This window comes from Antennarius striatus, chromosome 13 (assembly GCF_040054535.1).
Source record: "Antennarius striatus isolate MH-2024 chromosome 13, ASM4005453v1, whole genome shotgun sequence".
Taxonomy (NCBI): Eukaryota; Metazoa; Chordata; class Actinopteri; order Lophiiformes; family Antennariidae; genus Antennarius; species Antennarius striatus.
In genome coordinates, this window is record NC_090788.1 from 9406886 (window position 1) to 9426988 (window position 20103).

A 20103-nucleotide genomic window follows, 5' to 3' on the forward strand; every position below is an offset into this window, starting at 1 on the left:
CGACTGCAGTTTCAAAATGGTTCACCCGGTCATGGCAAATTTCTCTTGGACCTTTCAGAGGACTCTTTTGTAGCTTTATCTCTTTATGAGATACATCATACCAGCCTCTTCCTGAGGAATGGGCTAAGATTCACACATCTATCATGAACATGCTTCCTTACAGATGGGGAATTGTGTTATTTTAGTACGTAATTAACTATTTAAAGAGTTTGATTTGTTTAATGTCAACAGCTAACAAATATTATATTTTGCATGTAAAAATTAAAAAAAAATTTTTTTAAATTAAAATTAAACCTACCCTACAATTATGTATTAGGTTAGGATATATTTTGTGTACAATATGTCATATATAAAGCATTCGTGTTCATGTCAAACTAACGTGTGTTCTTGTTAGGAATTAGTTTAAAAATTACTAAACTTGGAATGCAAATTTTACATAAACAAATCGCACATGTGTTGCAAACTCAACTTCCACCAGAGAAAATCTAGACTTTTTCCCCAAATGCAGTGCACATGAACGCACCGTCAGTTGTAGTGTATATGTCAAAAGACGGAGCCGGTAGAGGGTCCCTGAAGGCAACATCAGACTCTGTACAAGTACTGACAGCGCGACAGACCTGAGAGTGTGACCTAGTCGGTGCAGGATGGTGTGAACTTCACAGGAGACCTTGAATGAAACAGTTCTCTAACTTTTAAATTACGAACTTCTCTCACTTTCCTCTGGAGTCTTGTGATCGCAACACGTTACTTATTTTCGACCTGTGGATTTTTTTTTTCTCAAAGTAATATTCGTTTTGCATGTGAGCCTCAAAGCCAGTCTGACCTTGATATGGCTGAGGTACCGCCACCGCAGGTCGAAATAGACCCGGAATTTGAGCCACTTTCCCGCCCACGGTCGTGCACCTGGCCTCTGCCCAGGCCGGAGCTCACCGACCCGCCCAACTCCAACACATCCTCCCCGGCCCCGTCGGTGCAGCAAGAGCCGGGAGGAAACGAATTCATCCGTAACCTCTGCTTGCTGGAGGAAAAATATGAAGAATATACAGAGCAGAAGCCGCCTATGCCCTGCAATGATTTCCAGTGTCGAGATGGAAACTGTTTGCACCGTCACCAGCACCACCATCGCCTCCAGCAGCAACAGCAGCTCCCCGGTCCGCAGCTGCCGCCGCAGCAACAGGTGAATCCTCTGGGCGCCGCTCCCTTGGCCAACTCCGGCCAGAGGAAGAGCTGCTCGTCCCGGCGAAACGCCTGGGGCAACATGTCGTACGCGGACCTGATCACCAAAGCGATCGATAGTTCACCTGAGAAGAGGCTGACGCTGTCACAGATTTACGACTGGATGGTCAAGAGCGTGCCTTACTTCAAGGATAAGGGAGACAGTAACAGCTCCGCGGGCTGGAAGGTGAGTGACTGCATGAGGGTGAAAGTCCACGTGTACGCCTCATCCAGCTGTGTGCGAAGTAGCCTGTGAGTCTTTAAACACTTACAAAATTAAAACATACTCTCATTAAAAGGTAGCACAGGGACACTTAGGAGTTTTCAAATACAGAAGAAAGACGAATGATGGCCGGATGCATTTTATCTTATAGTAAAAGATGTGATTTCATTGTGTGACTCACTGGGATGTAGTCTGTCAGTTTGGGAAGGTGGTGATGCAGAAAGGAGTTCAGCATTTACGTTCACATCGACTGGCACGGATGAGCTGTTGTTTCCACCCTCAAGACTTAATGAAATACTCAAAAAACAAAAATCCAAAATAGCCTCCTTCACCACAAGAGATCTGTGAACACTGCATGAAAATACTAGAATCAGAATGGTTTTTCTTTTCATTATACTCGGGAACAATGACATTTCACTTGGCCTCTCCATTGTAATAAAAAAATTAGCAAAAAAGTAATGTCTTTTAAAAAAAAAAGAAAAAAAAGAGAGACATTTGTGTACAGTTTTAGAAAAAAAAATCATGATTAAGGGAGTGTGAATGGATGTGTGTCTTTCTGTGTGTCAGCTCTTACTTGACCACAGTGTTCTCCACTTTTACTTGTCAGCTGAGGAAACAAGCAGCTTTAAAGATGCAGACTATCAGCAAGCAGGTCTGACATTAAATACGCTAGAGATTTCATAATGGACAATAATCATGTAGAGCACACATTGGATGCACGTTTTGGAGATCATTGGGGGGTGGTTAGAGCAGTGTACTTTGTACACCCATCAATTAGATGACAAGAGACCGTTATGGCGTATGAGATGTCATCATTGAGCAAATATTAAGGGATGGAATTTAACACAGAATGCGCTGTAGAACCATGTTTTCACTTTGAAGCTGTTCCATCTGACTTAAAGATTTACAGGAAATATAAGGTAAAAGCAGTCTGGGCTCTGGTAATCCAGGTGTTATTATTGTCTTCCCGGATGAGGAAGTTACTCAACTATGATAGACAGAAATAATCTGAGGATGAAAACAAAGTTAAAGACGTTTTTGAACGTACTGATTAAAATTTTCCAGAAAAATAAAAAATCAGAGTCTAATTTGTATTTCTTCTTTGCTGGCCTTCCTGTAATTTCATTGTAATGCCAGGAAATGCCTTTATGAACTTCAATCAAATATATTTTTCATTGTTCAACACCTTGTGAAAAGCTTGATCACAGCTTGTGTTATTACTCAGTTAAACCTCCCCTTCCTCCTTTTCTGAGTCTTTCTGCAGCTCTTAAACTTCACTTTATTACTTATATGGGAGTGCTCGTCTGCTGGGATTGCATGCATGGTTTTGCCATGCAAAGGGTGAGGAGTAACTTGTGTGGAGCTCCTGTGACAATAACAGGAGGTGACACAAACAGCTCAATCAGTGCTGGGGAGTTTGTGGAGGGGAAGGGGCTGGGAGAAGGGAATGCTGGGAACAACGTCAAACATCCTCCATTCCAGAGCTGTGCACTCATATCTGTGTGTCCCTATCTTCTAGAGTTTCCTCAGCGGATGCTGCAGTTTGGAGAAAGGGTTTGCTGCTCTTTATCCTGTCACCTCCCTCGCTGCCCTCTCTCGGCTTTTATGCTGGAGGTGTCCATGAATCTCTTCTAGTGGAGAATTAACAGGATTTGTCCTTGTAAATTGGACTAAGTCTTTGCCAACCTCTTTAGGGGCAGCTATTGTTGTTTCTGAGTGGATTGGTTATTTCTCTCTCTGTTGTCACAACCGAGCAACCCCAGAGATGCTGGTGGTTCCTCAAAGGACACTGATTGGTCAGAACTAAGGTGGTTCTTTCCACATTACAAATCCTGACAGCATTGATTTTCATGTAAATCTTACAAATTCTGAAAGGCTTCAAATGCAATATTTGTTTAAACAACTTAACTTTTCAACTTTTTAAAAATTATTTAGAATATTCGTTTCACTCTTATAGCCAATTATCGACCTGTACATATTGACAAATACCCCACATTTTTCAAGTTAAACTTTGATGAAGATGTTAAACTTGCTGATTTACTGCCAATCGTGAAAAAACATCTGAACACCGACACATAGTCTTCATTTGTTTTATGCCTTTAGGATCAGCTGCAGATCAGCCTCCATTATATTGAAGGCCATTGGAGCAGGGCAGATAGCTTCCATTACACCAGCACCCTCTACTTCCCCCATTGCCCCTACAAGACATTTATTTTTAAATATCTGAAAGAAAGATAAAGATAAATTGAAAGATGTTTGATTACCTTGGTACTAGTATGGTTTTAGAGCGACAAGTTCCGCTACAGTAAAACCACTATTTTTCTGCCATTCAATGAAGCAGCAAAGGTTTTATGGAATTTCATCAAAACAAAAGCTCCAACTTGTTTATCTTTGACATTAAATCAACCCATCTGTACCTCAACCTCTGCATTCCTAAATGTTGGCACACTCGCCAGGCCTTGGAACTACCGGCTGATAGTTATTTTTATATTTTCCTGTTAAAAAAAAACACAACAGTCCACCCACAATGAACTATGATGCACTTCCTGCAGAGCGGGTGGAAAACAGTGCCATGTGTTAACATAGCCGATGTGCAAAATACGAGGGTCACGGCTGGAAAAAGAGGAGGAACCAATGGGAGAGGCTGTGTGTGGACCATATTTACGCAGATAATTCAATGAAAAATTGTTTGATTCTGTTTCCAAAATAAATGATAAGTGTAATCATTTTGTCGTGCACCATATCTATGTATTGATTTCAGAAGAGACATACATGAGCATCTTTGATTGTAATGCCAGGTAGAGATTAGCCAAGGGTAAGTCTCATTGTGGGTGGAGGGTAGTGAGCGAGAACCTCACAGCTACCCTTGGCAACCTGAAGAGCAGAGGGCAAGAAGAGAGCTGTATCATTACTGCTTCATGCCTCCCTTGTGTCATTGTGTTTGCTGCTTGTGATCTTGGTGCTTTTTGCCACAAGAGAGGTCCACGGTTGACTGGGAGCACTGGTTCCCCCTGGGATACTGATTGAGCAGTATGCAAGGTGTATCATCATCTTACTGGCATAGGGTCTGTTTTTCTCAATGAAGTGTGACCTCGGCTGCATGAAACAGGAAGTAGCACACCAAAGTCAAACCGACACAGACGGTCCATCTTTATTTCAAAGCATATAAATTACCAGAAGATAGTTCAACACAGTTATAAATAATAGATAAATATTTAAAAAAATTATCTCACCTTTTCATCCAACTCTAGTGTCATACCACTATCCCATAGTACTGTGGAATCTATTGTTGGGTATTGCAGTGAATATTCATATTGTGGTATAAGTACTGGTTTGTCATGAAAATTGGGGCACACAATTGTGTCCCCCTCTGTACCAATTGTCTAAACTTCTACCAGAGCAACTTAATATCACTCAGTTTATGAACAAACAACATAACCCCTTAGCTTCTGGTGTATTTTGTTTTTGGTGCCAATTGCCATTAGCGTTGTCATTGTGAGCTTATACCATGTTGGATTTTATTTCAATGCATGGCTGTGTGTAAGTTTAACCTCACACAGCAGCTACTGTGACTGCAGATTATGTTAAATCATCTCCAGAATCGACAGAGTTTTAGTCTTTGGGTTTTAAAGAAAATTTGGGAACACAAGAAAAGAAAGGAGATAACAGCTGCTGAAAGAGGAGAGGGAAGAAAAGCGAATAACTGCCAGCCATTTGTCTTGGGATCACAAGGTTAAGAAGGGAGGCCTACCCTGGACTTGAGAGGCCCACTGAAAGCTTCAAGTAACCCCATGAAGAAAGGGAGGCTAGGGGAAGGGGCTTTCAAAGAAGAGCGACCGTAGCTTGAGGGGGAGCAGTCAGCTGACTGTTGAGCTGCGGCCTGCAGCTTGTGTACAGTCTGCTAACTACACGTGTGAATCTGTGGAATCCATGGCATGTAGGTTTGGCATTGTCCTCCAGCCTATGCAGGACAATAATCCCTCTCATAATATGTGCACAAAAAGAGTCTGGCCTCAAGTCCATTATGCACAATATAAAAGACATGAGTACCGAAAGAGGCAAAGAAATATGGAGCGAAGAAAGAGAAACAGGGTCAGGGCTAATGGAGATTAGTGTCCAATCCTCCAAACAAGTTGGTGTTTTTACCCTGTGAAGGTTGGAACAATGTCACTCTCAGTGTGAGGGTGAGACTGATTGGAGATCAGATTTAATTACCTTGAATATATAATGTGATTTGAGTATGGTTGAAGTAAAATAGTGTCTTTTTTTAACCAGTTGGTCATCATGTGAGAATACCCAATTACCCGTCGGTCTCATTTGATCCCTTCTTCACCTATACCTATACACTGAACACAAAGCTCCATATTCATTTCCATGGTGTCTCTTTGGAGCTATGACAGAAGTAGGTCACTCATACTCAGTTTTAATGATGGAGTTTGCATTGTGTCCAGAGTCACGAAGAAGAGACATGGTCTTCACTCTGCGCTGGAGGGCTCTTCATCATCTGTAACCCTGCTCACCTTTTTACTGCCCTGCAGCAGTAAACCCAGTAAACCCTGCACTTAAATTCATCTCTGCTTGCACTTCCTGGGTCAGAGGAGAAAGGGGGGAGGGGAGCACAGGAAGACACTGCCAGGAAGTGGCTTGTCCTTCTACACTTTTACTGTAATCTCTGCATGTGCTGCATTCTCTTATTTGCACCAGATATTTGACTGTTCTGTATGACAACAGTAGTGATTGTCAGCCATCTACAAAACCAGCAAAATCTTTCAGCCCAAAATGAAAAAAGCAGTGTGATGACAAAACACATAATACATCAGGCAATGGACAATGTTATGCAGTAGGATTTTTTTAAATTATTATTTTTGATTTGATTAATTAGATTCTTTTTCTATGTAGATAGCTGTGACAAAGGAGCTCGCATCATGTGACCACTTATGTTTCTACTATGGGCCTCTCGCATGATAAATTGTCGGGAATAATGGTGTTAATATGATTTGGTATACAGTAGTCTTGTAAATTTACTGACATAGACTGTTTTACACACACACACACACACACACACACACACACACACACACACACACACACACACACACACACACACACACACACAAGGGGCCTGTAAGCATGCAAATAATAGGAGGTAGTGCGATGGGCAGCTGTTTTATGATGCACTCAATGAGCAATTTGAATGGAATGGTGCCTTGTTCAAGGACACCTTGGCAGGAGGTCAACTGACACCTCCCTATGGCCAGTTCACACTTCAAATGGTTTTGGTCCATATGGGTCTTGAACTGGTCACTGTCCAGTCCTCAGCCCAAGACCTAGTAGACTGAGTTACTGCCGCCCCATTAATAGTTAGAGCGCCATTTTCTAAATAACACATGTTTCACTTCACTTTTTCATTTCATGAATGAACAGTTTCTTGCCTGAGCAGTAGTCGCTCCCGTGGGAGATCCGCTGTCCTGTCTGTGGTCGTGTGTGTAAAAAGTTCGGACCAGTTGCAAGTTGTAGCTGCACCTGTTCCTGCAACCAAGCCCTGTTTGTTTACTTTCCTTGCAACCGTTACTGCTAGTTTCATACTTCACTACACAAGAAACAGCAGCTGTGTCAGTTTGATTGTTCTGAAGTCCATTAGGATGAGTCAGTTCTTGCTGCAACAAGATTGTTTTGATGGTATTGATCACAGAACATTCAATGTTCAACAGTGACATTTTAGGTTTTGTTAGATGGTGGACAACTCTCCACAACTTGGTTCCCTTAGGTAATAACTTCAGCTGAGCTCAGTTGTAAAGGGTGAATGCACAGCAACTCTGGCTGAAGAGAAGCAACTGGTTTCTGCTGCACTGCATTCACAGGGAACTTTCCAATGTGTGACATTTTGGAGGGCAAACTGAAAATAAAATTGGTCAGAAACAAAAAGGCCTTTCCAATGTCTGTCATCCTCATACTGACTGTCGTAGAGTAATGTGACTTGACAATTCACACATTCCTCAGCATACTTACAAAAATCTTAAAAGATCTTTGGTTGCTGCAAAGCGAAGAATAATGCTGAATCAATTCTTACACAAGATGCAAGATATATTGTCTCCAAGTCAAGATAGGGAAATGCAAAGCAGAATTACATTACAATAGTTTACTGAACAAATACTCAATAGAGCTTCTGTCCGATGTTACTTGCAGCCCTCCATAATCTGTGTCTGGGAACTTCCCTAGATGCCGAGAAAGGTCAATTATGCTTTGATGCCTCATATTCAGACGCCTCATATTCAGATGAGAAGAGCACCACAGGTGCATGTATTTTACTACTTTTAAATCAGCCCCATAGAAAAGCATTTTATATGGATGTTTGCAACAAAGATGCATTTAGGCCACCTTGGGTCAGACATATAGAGAAATGTGCGATGGGGCACCCCATCTCTTTTGTTCTCATGGGGATGAGGTGAGGTCTGTCTGAGACGAGGATTATCCCAAGCCATGCAAAGAATAGGCCTTCCCGCGACCCAGTCATGCAGTCGGTGATCTATTGTGAGATCTAATCAGCGGTTGTAGACATTTGCATATCACTTCTCAGCGATAATCTCAGATGCGTGTGAGCAGGACAGATTATTTGGATTCTGAAATCAAATTTGTTTTACAGGTTTACAGGTTTACATCACGCTGCTCAGATCTCAGGTCCTCTGCTAATGACTCATTTCTTGTCTTTGGTTGCAGATTGAGATCATATTAAAATTGGGGGGAAGATCATAGATCAATGGAAAAGAAGACTGATTGAGCACTGCAGTGTGTGTACATGCAGTGAGTGTTAACCCCAGCTCAGGTCTAACTAGTATGCATGTGCAGGATGTCCTCTGACACAGGAAGACTTATTTAAAAGTCTGGAATAAAAGGGAGGAGTCCAGCTCACAGGAGAGGGGATGGGGTTGGGGGTGGGGGGTTCCTAGTCAGAAAGCCACATCTGATGCTTCTCCTTCTACTCTTTGTGTTTCTGCTCCATCCAACCTGTTTGCATGCCTCTGTCAGCGCCGCATGAGGAGCTCGTGTTCAACAAGCAGTGAACTCATTGACCCTCTATCTGCCGGCAAAAACAGCTCACTTTGTCATCCTCCCAAGCCTCACTTCGAACTCCATAACCTCCTCTCGGTTTTTTTTTTTCAGTGAGACATATCTCATTCATGCAAAGCACGCTGTCTCCATTCCTGATGGACGGTGATTGATGTATAGTTTGAGATTAGACTTGCTGTGGTTCAGTGCATTTGTTTGGGGATGTCTCCCAAAACGATTCCCACAGTATTGTCAAGTTTGCCGTGTTTCGACAATAATTTGAAGAAATCACTCTTGTTATGTATCTGCACTTCAATATTTGAATATGGATTTATATTATCACTTTATAAAATATGAAATTATCCTTTAACTATGTTTTTCTCTGTGGAAAAACATTAATATTCTTTAATTAAATAATTGAGTTATAAATCAAATGTAGAAAATTCCTTTGTAGCATTATGATCTATATATAAAAGTGAGTCATATTCAGATGATTAATGTGTATTGAACACATTTGCCCAAAGGCTATAACCCAGCCTCAGACATCAGAAAAGCCATCAGACAAAACATCTATTGTTGTAGATTTGTCTTTATCTGCATGCTTTGGACATTTTGTGGTTGATGACATCTGGCTTCAGTGACTTTATGTAGCTCAGTACTTTTTTAGTTTAGTTTAGTTTTTATTTTTATCAGACATGTTATTATAGCAGACTTCACACCTTCATCACATTTACAACATCAACAACAACATCCAAAAAAAAGGGTTGACGGGTAGAAGCCAATAGGCTTGTGAGATTTTTGCATTCATACGTGTATTCAGAGATTTCCTGCTTGAACTTTTTGTGCTGCACTTTGGGTTTTTTTCTTGTTTATACTAGCACAGCATTGAGTTCCACCTTAGCTAGATTTTGTCCAGCGAGATCAGGTTGTGCAGTATATCTGAAGCCCTGTGTGAGGGTGAATCTGCTCCCTGTTTTCCTTCCTGACACAGGAATACCACAGAAAATACCTCTGTGCCCTTTTTTATGTTTCATAACATAGAATTAGAGAAAATGGAGTGTTTGTAGTACAAGGTGTATTTATGTGACCACAACAAAAATAGACTTAATCTTCATTTACGATGATACGAAATAAATAGCGTCTTCTGAAGTTACTCTCTGTTCTTGTTTGGTTGTTTTTAGGCTTGGTGGGGCAGAGCCACTACTAGTGGAAGGATGGGATACAACCACACTGATAAAACTATGATTATGAATTACAGTGAGGGGAGGGGGGGGGACTTTCCAAACATATCCCAATACAGGATTTTTCAAACAAATAATTTTCAAAGTAATTTGAAAATCATCAGTAGAATTTATGTAGCCTAGATATACAGTATGATGCAATTTCTTTATTGCCCAAGGCTGCCATTCCTTTTTAGTGATGTCATCTTGAAGAGTTTTGAAATTTAGTTAAGTACCTGTAACAGTCAAAATTAACTTTAAATTAATTTTCTTAAGTGGTTTATATTTTGTGATAAGGCAGCTTTAATTGTAGATTCTTTTGTTTTGGAACTAGTATCTTCACTCATGCTGTCGTGTATTTATCCAATCAGAAGCCATTTTTTATTTTGTTGGTCATCATATTCAGGTAATATATGCTGAAAGTACTTTGGCACCACATTTTTCATTCGTCCCTCGTTCCCCCATTCCAAAGTAACCAGACTCTTTTGCTTGAAGGGAAACACTATATAGTCATAATGTTAACAGAGGATATGGACACTTCCTGGTGATTCCTTGCTCCCTCATATCACACTCAACTCCCAGTTTCTCCTTCATCCTCTATGGAACATGACAAACATGTTCCCATCTGCAGTACACTTGTTTACTTAATTTACACAGAAAGTTTACCTCACAGTGACTTTTTTTTTTTTACCAATGAATAAGCTTGTCTTGGACAATATGACTTTTATGCCTTTAGATACACTTTATAGACACACTAATCCTAGGTCATGTTTGCTTATTGCTGCATAATAAAAAATACTCATTGGAAATAAACCCTTTTGTACAGTGGATATATTATAGCCCACACATACCTGGGATATTGTCGGATCTCTTTGAAATGTTTTACTTTTTTCCAATCTAGAACTCTATCAGACACAATCTGTCCCTGCACAGCCGCTTTGTGCGCATACAGAATGAAGGAACAGGAAAAAGTTCCTGGTGGATGCTGAACCCAGAGGGGGGAAAGAACGGAAAGTCACCTCGACGCAGAGCTGCCTCCATGGACAACAACAGTAAGCTCGCCAAAAGCAGAGGAAGGGCCACAAAGAAAAAGGTACAGCTCCTGTTTCTTAGCATTATAGTTTGTCATTTTGATAAATCATATCATATGTCAACTAGTGCTATCAGGCGATTAAGAAAATTAATCTAATTAATTACAGGATTTGTAATTAATTAATCTAATTAATCACATTTTAATCTCATACCTGCTAAAGGCCCCCAAATAAAGAATTTAAATTCTAGGACATTACAAAATTGTAGTGCATGACTATCAATAGCATGCACCAAGAAGACAAGATTTGAAATCCACATTTTTATTGGTTAAGTGTGTTTTATAAATGAAACTCAAAAGAAAAAAGGTCAAGCACATCAGCAAACCAATTAGGCCAGGTGTATTTCTCAAAAAGGCAATACGAATACAGTTAAATAAAATAAATAAAATTCAGAAATAAAATAAGGCTGAGTCTCAAATAGGCACATAAGCAGACTCTCAATCAAAATGAATACTAAAACTGACTCAATTCAGCAATTCAAAATGAATAGTATAACATGCCTCTAAATAAGGTAACTAAATAGCAAGATGCCAACAGGCATTTCCTTTAAAAGGGTAAGCTAACGTTACAGGACCTGACAACAGACAACTCTGTGTCCTTGACATGTTTTGCATTTAAATGATACGTTAGGCTGGAGCTGCGTCGGTGATATGAAAATTCTCTTTTACAAAAGGTACAAATCACTGTGTTTTTGTTAATAGTCCCATCTTTGTTCTTTTTATAAATAAACTTCCCGCCCAAAGGTCCACTCAATGGGCCAAATTTAAAATGCTTGCACATTGACTCGCCACTCACGATTAATTGCGTTAATTTTTATAGCGCGTTACTTTGCAGCGTAATTAATTAATCTAATGACCCGCTACGGCAGATGAAGTGGCAGAAAAAAATGAATAATTAACGTGTTAAACTGACAGCCCCGATGTCAACATATTCCAATAGTTTTTAGATTACTAGTATATAGGCAATATTATAGCTTCTATAAGCTATTATTTTTTCTTTTTGTAGATGACTCTACAGGAAGGGTTTGAGGCAGGAACAGGCAGCCCTTGTTCCCAGTACTCTAACTGGTTGGGAAGCCCAAACCCTCACAGCAGTGATGATTTTGAAGCCTGGAGTTCCTTCAGGACACGTGCCAGCTCTGACGCCAGCACTCTGAGCGGTCGCCATTCGCCTTTCCCATCTGAGAAGGATGATCTTGGGGAATCTGATGGCCATATTATGTATACTGGGGCAACAGGCACAAAGATAACCTCCACCCTGCCCAGCCTGTCCGAGGTGGCCGGATCCATGGGCCAACATGTCTCAGAGCATGTCATGGAGAATCTGTTGGATAACTTGAACTTGCTGTCGCCTAAACCTCCACAGCTGGGCTCTGAATCCTCGCATACCCCAAATGCTGCTCTGCTCCAGAATAGCACCTACAGCTCCACTGGCTTGATGCAGCATCAGCAACATGACTACCAAAAATGCATGTATGGCCAGGTGAGGATGAGCTCCCTGTCTCCTCCCATGCAGACATTAGCAGAGACCAAGCCAGGGATTGGGGTTTATGAAAACCAGTTTGTCTGCCCTGCTGGCCTCCTCAAAGAGCTACTGACTTCAGATGCAGATGTCAGTAGGGATATGAGGCCCTCTGTGGATACGCAGGCATCTCTTGTCGGGAGGGGAGGTTGCCTATTGCCCTCTTACAGCAGCCAGAGCCATGTGGGGGGTCATAATGGAGTAAAAATGATGAATCCTTCTCTGAGTCACCTGGTTCCTCATGTAAATCCACAAGGTATACATAGCCATGGTCCTTCAACATCACGAGACTTAAATAGCTGTAACATGATTCCCCTGACTAGTCTTTCAGGGGCCCCTTCTCGAATGACCAACCTGAGGATGTGCATGCAACTGCCCCAGGGAAACCAAGCACGTACTAATGATGTTTTGACAAACTACGGCAGCAATGGTTACAGGGAACGTCATCCACACAGTCATCATCAGGAACGACTGCCCAGTGACCTGGACAGTGTGTCTATTGAAAGATTTGAATGTGACATGGAGACTGTCCTTCATGACACCCTCTTGGATGGCGGGGCACTGGACTTTAACTTTGACCCGGCAGCTCCACCTCATGGATTTTCCCAGAGAGTGAAGACTACTTCACACAGCTGGGTGTCAGGATAGGATGTTGGTGGACCAGAACCAGGTGAGACAAGAAATGAGTCGGTAAGTACCTGTACTAAATTTACAACAAACCACATTTTCTCACATTTCATTCCTGAATATCTTCTGTTCTCATTCACAGGTTTAAATTCTTGTCACCTTTACAGACTGGAAATCCAAAGAAGCCAAAGCCATCACAGAGCCTTGAGTTGCTGCATATTATGATGTTAAATTGGATAACTAGAAGGTTAACATTAGAATAGAGTTGAACATGGCAAAAATATTTTAGATACATTTAGTTCTGCAGAGAGAAAATGAACGAGAGGCAAATATTAGCTAAACTTGTTTACAATTGCCTGTTAAAAATTGAATATATAATCTATATATATATATATTTGCTTATTTTGATGATTTGAATATTTTAATGTACAGTACAGTATATTACTCAAGAGAGACCACAGTAAGAAAGTGGCTGACAATAAATTGAGACCATGAATACTCTGGTGTAAAATAGGGTTCACATAGTAAAGGCAGAAAAGATATCAATTTCTTGTTTGGTTATTTGGTATTAGGTGCAGTGCATAATATGTCTAGTGTAGTTCAAAAATATTTAAAAGACTTGTTGTTAGTGTCTAGTGGACCCAAAAGTTGATGAACTGTCATTGTATAACCTATAAAAATGCTAATCTAGTGGGAACATTAGACTACAAGAGGTATATGCATCACTATGCAGATGATGCACTGGTTTATCAAACTGGTGGATTATCTTATTCATTCTAAAAATTATCAGTCAAATTCTGCTCTGGATTTCTGAAATTGACCATGTCTATTTGCCATTAGATGTCATTGGAGAAGTGCTACATTTCTCCAAATTATAATAATAATTCATATAGTATATCAAGTATAGTATATATTTTTTTGTTTCCATTTAAAAAGTAGCTGTCGGTCTCTGGTTATGTATGCTTCTACAAATATTTGCTACGCTGTGTACAAAGAATATACTATATTTGGCTCAAATATTGTTTTAATGTTTTTCCATTAATCGAACTAATATTTGATAATTATTAGATCCACTAGATATGTTTCTTTTTTTAAAAAAAAAGAATACATTTATTTTTTCATTCATTCTGCCATATTCTGAAGATAACACAATCGTTATTGTCATGTCATCAGCCGCTTAACCATTTTATGGGTCGCAAATGTTGCTGGAGCCTATTCCAGCTAACTATGGGTGAGAGGGGGATTACACCCAGTATGCCAAGTCACCTATTTAAGTGAAAAACAAATTCAAAACCTTGCTGGATAAACTGAAGAATGCATGCCCAAACTGTTATCAGAGATACACTATATGTATGAGGGACAACGTTATTTACATCAAAACACTGTTTACTCTTCCAAAGACATTTCACAGTTTTCCAATTCACAGTGCCTACATGATTTCACAGATATAAAATGTTACACATACTATTTTCATTATTTGTACAATTTTGTATATGAATGGTTTACATGAGTAGTATTAGACTGTATTTTAATGTGGAGGTAAGACTTTTCAGTAAGATACTCAGAAATGTGAGTTATTCATATGATTCATTATCAGGTCATTCCTGGTAATGAACAACCTCACTTATTCTGTAGTATTGGCACATTTTTTATGTTCCATTGTAAAGTGTTACTTGATTGTGTTATAAACTCTACATCCAGGTAAACCCCGGCTTTGTGAGTTTGGGATTCCCCACACGACAATGTGAGGTCTGTCACAATCAAAGAATATAAACCGCTATGTGTGACGAAGCCAAATGTATGTGTTTTTTGTGTGTGTATGTGTGTGTGTGTGTGTATATATATACTATATACTGTATATACTATATATATACGTGTACACACACACATACATATACATATACATATATATGTACATGTATGTATGTATGTATGTATATAGTGTGTGTGTGTGAAAACTTATACCTCAACATACTTTACCTCTTAAGTATTGAAGGGATTTGCTTCAGTGAATAATGACTGAATTAGTCTCGTTCTTGACACACAGTTCTGTACATATTTTGGGTTTTATTGTGTTTTAATAATGTCAGATCTTTTTCTTGTATATGAGGATTATAGCCATTCATTTTTAGAAATAGTATTGTGGCAGCACAGTGGCTAATTTTTAAATTAAACAAGAATTTGTTTGAAATTACATATTTTAAAAGATTTTTTTTACAACTGTTCAGTTAAAACTTCAGAAAAATAATTCAGAATTTTTAAAAAATCCTGTGAAGCTAAAATACTCTTTCTGTAAATAAAAAGAATAAAAAAATATTGTGTGAAGGCATGCTAATTTTTGGTCAAATAGCTGACTGAGAAAGAAGAGATGAAGAACAGTATTAGTCATATCAGTGTATAACAGTACACTGTATTGATCCCCTTAGGGAAATTATTGTGTGTGTGTGTGTGTGTGTGTGTGTGTGTGTGTGTGTGTGTGTGTGTGTGTGTGTGTGTGTGTGTGTGTGTGTGTGTGTGTGTGTGTGTGTTATTTTGTACAGGCCCCTGAAACAACCAATCACACACAAGGGGCTTGTAGGCCATGGAGCCTCTTGCAGAACACGGCCTGTGCAGAAAAAGGCTTGTGCACAATGAAAACTCATTGTTAAGCACAAATATAGCTCATATTTTCACATCCCCAGCGCCAAATGTCAGGTCATAAAAGTCGGAAGGAGACATGTGTTTCAGGGTTAAATGATTAAATGTGTTTAACCATCAAAATATTAATCTATGAATGTATAAAGCTATCATGTCTTTAATGTACAGTAAAGGGATTTAACCAACCACTCCAAAATTCTATTCTTCAATTGAAAATTGTGTTTTTGTTCACTCTTGACTGATTTCTGTCTGAGAATTTTTTTTAGAAAAATAGTCACAATACGTAACTTAAGTAAGCTAACCTACAATGTCTCATGTGTGATTCAAAAAGAAGCTCATTAAATCTTGTAGTATGAGCAAAGTTTACTTCATAAACTTCATCTTTACATTCCTGTTTTCATAAACGTGTCAATTTGCAAATCTTACCATAGGAAAAACAAAACCATGGGTTAACAGCTGTTTTTATATTGATGGGAAGTGAATGTGTTTTTGTTGATTCACATTGTATCATCAAACAAAAACAGTCCACTGTTAACGCACTTCCTACAAATAGTTTCCATGTTATTTAAATAAAGAGTCATGACACAGGACACAATTTTCACCTTTTTTTCTGGTGTGACTCATTCTGTTCTAACAACCTCATGACAAAATGGCCTTATTAGAAAGTGTGTGACATGAGAGAAGAAAACGTTTCATCGCTAACATGAATGGAAACTTTGAGTTAAAACAGCCAGCTGAAGTCCTTAGTATACTTCGAACAAACACAGTCCTACAACAGCTTGAAGTCAAAGTTTCCCAACTCTACAAGATCTAAAGCAGCTACAAAGAAGAAGAAGAATCCATCCATCCATCTGTCCATCCAACTGGGAAACTAGCACATTAGGGTGCAAGCCATCACTTTTAATGTTCCAGCAGATGATGCAAAACATAATTTGTCATTGGTCCAAAATTAATGATTTTTTTAGAACCATTAAAGAACATCTCCAGAACTTCACCACTAGTTTAAGTTGAGCATTCAAAAATGAACACGTAACATTACACTACTGTAGAATTAGTGCCATGAGACTGAAAAGGTTTTCATACTTGCAAATGAGGACAAGTTGTTAATTAATCACCTCACATGTGGTTTTCTTCTCATTGCCAACAGAAGTGTTTACTCTTCATGAAGCGTCAAACCCATTTAGTGAGCTTTCTGAGGGTAGGAGATATTTAAGCACACTGATAAAAATGCCAAAAAAGCACAGAAAATAATTCTTGTCTAAACCTATATTGACACATTTCTGTTAAATGTGGTTAACCTGACATGACAGCTTCATTTCCTGTTTGAAGTAAGGCTACATAACAGCGACAGCTTGTGTGTTTGTCCTTGCAGGGATAATATTTGCTGTGTAAGAATCACTTATACATTTATATTACATAATGATATCAATTCTCAGTTGAATTATTCAACAATTTTTATGATTTCAGTCCATTGGAGTTCTTCAGTATGTGATCAGATCAGATTATCTAATTAGATCCATGTGCAGAATCAGTTTCAGTACTCAAAGGAACTTGTCTGAAAGACAAGGAAGTCTGTATATGTCATTATTGGTAAGTTGCAGTTTTATTTTGATTCATCTCTCTTACTCCAACATATTCTCTTAATAGCTATTTTTAACAGCCTTCGTCATAAACAAATAACCAGACAATGAGAAGCATTCAGCATCAGGAGAGCAGCTCAGAAAGACAGGTTGGTTCATGCCTAGGGCTTTATGAATCTGCTACATAAACAGAGACAAAAAAAGGAGGGAGACCGGAGGGGCTGTACCATAGAAGACTAATTTCTGTTTACTGAGATCAGTCCAGAAACCCTTCCACATACACACAGCTGGTGCATCCCTTTTTAGCTAAATTACAGCTAATTACAGTTCAGTTGATATATTGGCTGTATGAGGCGGTCCCAGCAGTCAATTGTGCACACATGTCATGAGGCAAACTTCTGTATTGCCATCTGAAACATTTTCTGATGAAAGTAATTCAAAATTTTCTCATACCTGTTAAATATAAAATTGGAGCCAGGCGACAATTATCATAGCATAAAGGAAGATAGAAAAGGAAATGGCGACATTTGGCTGGTTATGTTCTACTTGCTTTAGAAGAAGAAGAAGAAGATGAACTTAACGGTAAAATTACTATTTTCACTCTTTTATATGATTTTTGTGTTACATGCAGGATATACAGTATTTGTGCAGGCCCCTGAAACACACAACGGGCCTGTGAGCATGCAGTTAGTAATCACAGCACAACAGTACATGGGGGGAAGAGTGGAGGGCAGCCACTTCAGCTAGTGCCCCAACAAAGCAACTTGTAAGGGGAAGGCGCCTTGCTCAAGGGCGCCTCGGCAGTGGCCGGTAGGTAAGCTGACACCTCCCATAGTCAGCTCACACTCCGATGTCGGATGTCTGGCGGGAGCTGGAATTGAACCGCTGAAGTCTGGACGATGTCTGGTTGGAAGACGTCCGCTCTACCACTGAGCCAATTATCACTGTTAGAAAAGTGAATTCTGGTGATATGGTGGTCAAACATGTTTCCCAAGCGGATCCTTGGTATTTGTAGGAAGCTTTGGACTGAGCCTTTCCTCAGTGCTGTGATTCATTCAGTTTTCAATTACAACTTTTAAAAGCTGCAGTCGCTGAATTGAGACACAGCCTCCATCCAGAGATTTAGAGATAAACTACTGGCTCATTTGAAACTACAAATTATCCTTTCATTTTTACTTTTCTGTTCATTCATGGAACGGAAAAGACTTTAATAAGCTTTAGGGGTGCTGGTGGATTTTGAATAAAACCCAATGAGCATTTTCCCTTCTGATTTTTCATGCTAGCATAGTGGTATCTATTTTAGAAAGAAAAGTCTTTTTTCCAAATTTATTTTAGCTGATTTATTCATTCATTGATTTATTTATGATCAAGGTTCCCAATTAGTATTCATCAATGAGGTTCACTTAATTATAACTTGGATACAACTTAATTCATTTAACACTATGAAAGATTTGCAGCCTGTTACAATTAGAAATTATTAGATCATGGCGCAGATGTGGTACAAAGGCATCCATCTCAGCTGCCACTTCTAGTTGATGCTTCTAATGGATGCATAGAAAAAGTAACAAAACTTCAACTAATATTGGCACAGAGTGGATTATGAATGCTTGCTGGTTGATATCATTCCTGCCATGCTTGTGCGTTTTGGGAAATTTTGGTGATTATTTCTCCCTCAGGGGAGTGATGGCCTGGAGGGGCTGCTCAGCGAACAGGGACATTGGCTAATTTATCTGTGTGCTCCAGGCACAAAACTAGGAAATTAGGTGATTTGGGCCACATGAGCTGTGATAATATAATGGACGACATGCACACCCAGCAGCAGACCTGTGATCCATTTCCATGACTCTCAGAGGGAGAACTGCAAGATTGACCAGGGATAATTCATGATGAGGTTAGTATGAGAGCAGCTGATCAGACACATGACATGAGTTTTGAAGTGGAATCAGGAAATCATATTCATCATAGCATCAATGGAATAATGCAATTTAAATAGTCAGATTTTACTTGAAAACTTGTTCCTCTGGGTTCTTTTCTCAGAGTTCATAACGTTCCCTTTTAGAAGCTGTAGAAAATTCTCAACAATTATCGTGGAATACCACATTGAGAAGGATGACAGGGAACAGTTACAAGAAGAAGTAGAATTGAGCTTATTGATCACTGTAGGGCAAATTAGTTTTCCACTCTAGTTGTTATACACGTGTATACAGTATGTGTGTGTACAGCCTGTAATACACACACACAAGTGGCCTGAAAGTATGCAAACTATAGGAGATAGAGCAGCGGGCAGCTCCTTCGTGGTGTGCCCACTGAGCAACTTGTGGGAGGATGGTGCCTTGCTCCATTGCCAGTTCACATTTCAAATGGTTTTGGTCCACATGGGTTTTGAACCGGCAATTGTCCGGTCCCCAGCCCAAGACTTAGTGGACTGAGATACTGCCGCCCCATTAACAGTTAGCGTGTCATTATCTGAACAACACATGCCTTCACGAGAAATCAAATGATTGCTTCCTCTTACTTTTTAGATAAAAATAGGAGAGTCATGCAAGGATTCATTGATGGTGTTATAGCAAATGATTTAAGATGCTAGATCAACAATTGATCTTCACTAACGACTTCATCTCACTATTCTTAAAGGGTCATTTATCAGTTCTTCCTCAGGATGACACTGATCATCGTCGCTAACGTCAGGTGTGATTAAATCATTCTCATGTTTTTCATTGTTGACACATTTTTGTTTGTTTTTCTTCTTCTTTCCAGACAACACATGATGAAGAATTTCCTCTTTATCCTGACAAAACCTTTTAGAGAATAATCTGATTCATGATCTGAAGGCCAGTACATTACAAATAATTAAACTAACATCTTCACGCCAAGCCCCCCTATTGTTTTCTGGTCCATAATGTTTGCTAATGTTCATTCAACAACTATTATCATAGAAGGAC

At 39.4% G+C, this 20103-nt stretch overlaps 1 protein-coding gene across 3 annotated transcripts; it reads left to right on the forward strand.

Annotated features, from left to right (window-relative positions):
• The first annotated feature begins 601 nt into the window (after positions 1 to 601).
• Positions 602 to 15766, forward strand: LOC137606673 (forkhead box protein O1-A-like). Of its 3 annotated transcripts, none has more exons than XM_068332045.1 (4): positions 602 to 1402; positions 10607 to 10798; positions 11802 to 13007; positions 13087 to 15766. In XM_068332045.1, the coding sequence occupies exons 1-3, from the start codon at positions 830 to 832 to the stop codon at positions 12963 to 12965; spliced, it is 1929 nt and encodes a 642-aa protein (XP_068188146.1). In that variant the 5' UTR covers positions 602 to 829; the 3' UTR covers positions 12966 to 13007; positions 13087 to 15766. The 3 variants fall into 3 exon arrangements, with proteins under 3 accessions (XP_068188146.1, XP_068188147.1, XP_068188145.1); XM_068332046.1 differs by having other exon boundaries at positions 11802 to 12987; XM_068332044.1 differs by having other exon boundaries at positions 11802 to 15766.
• Positions 15767 to 20103: the final 4337 nt, after the last annotated feature.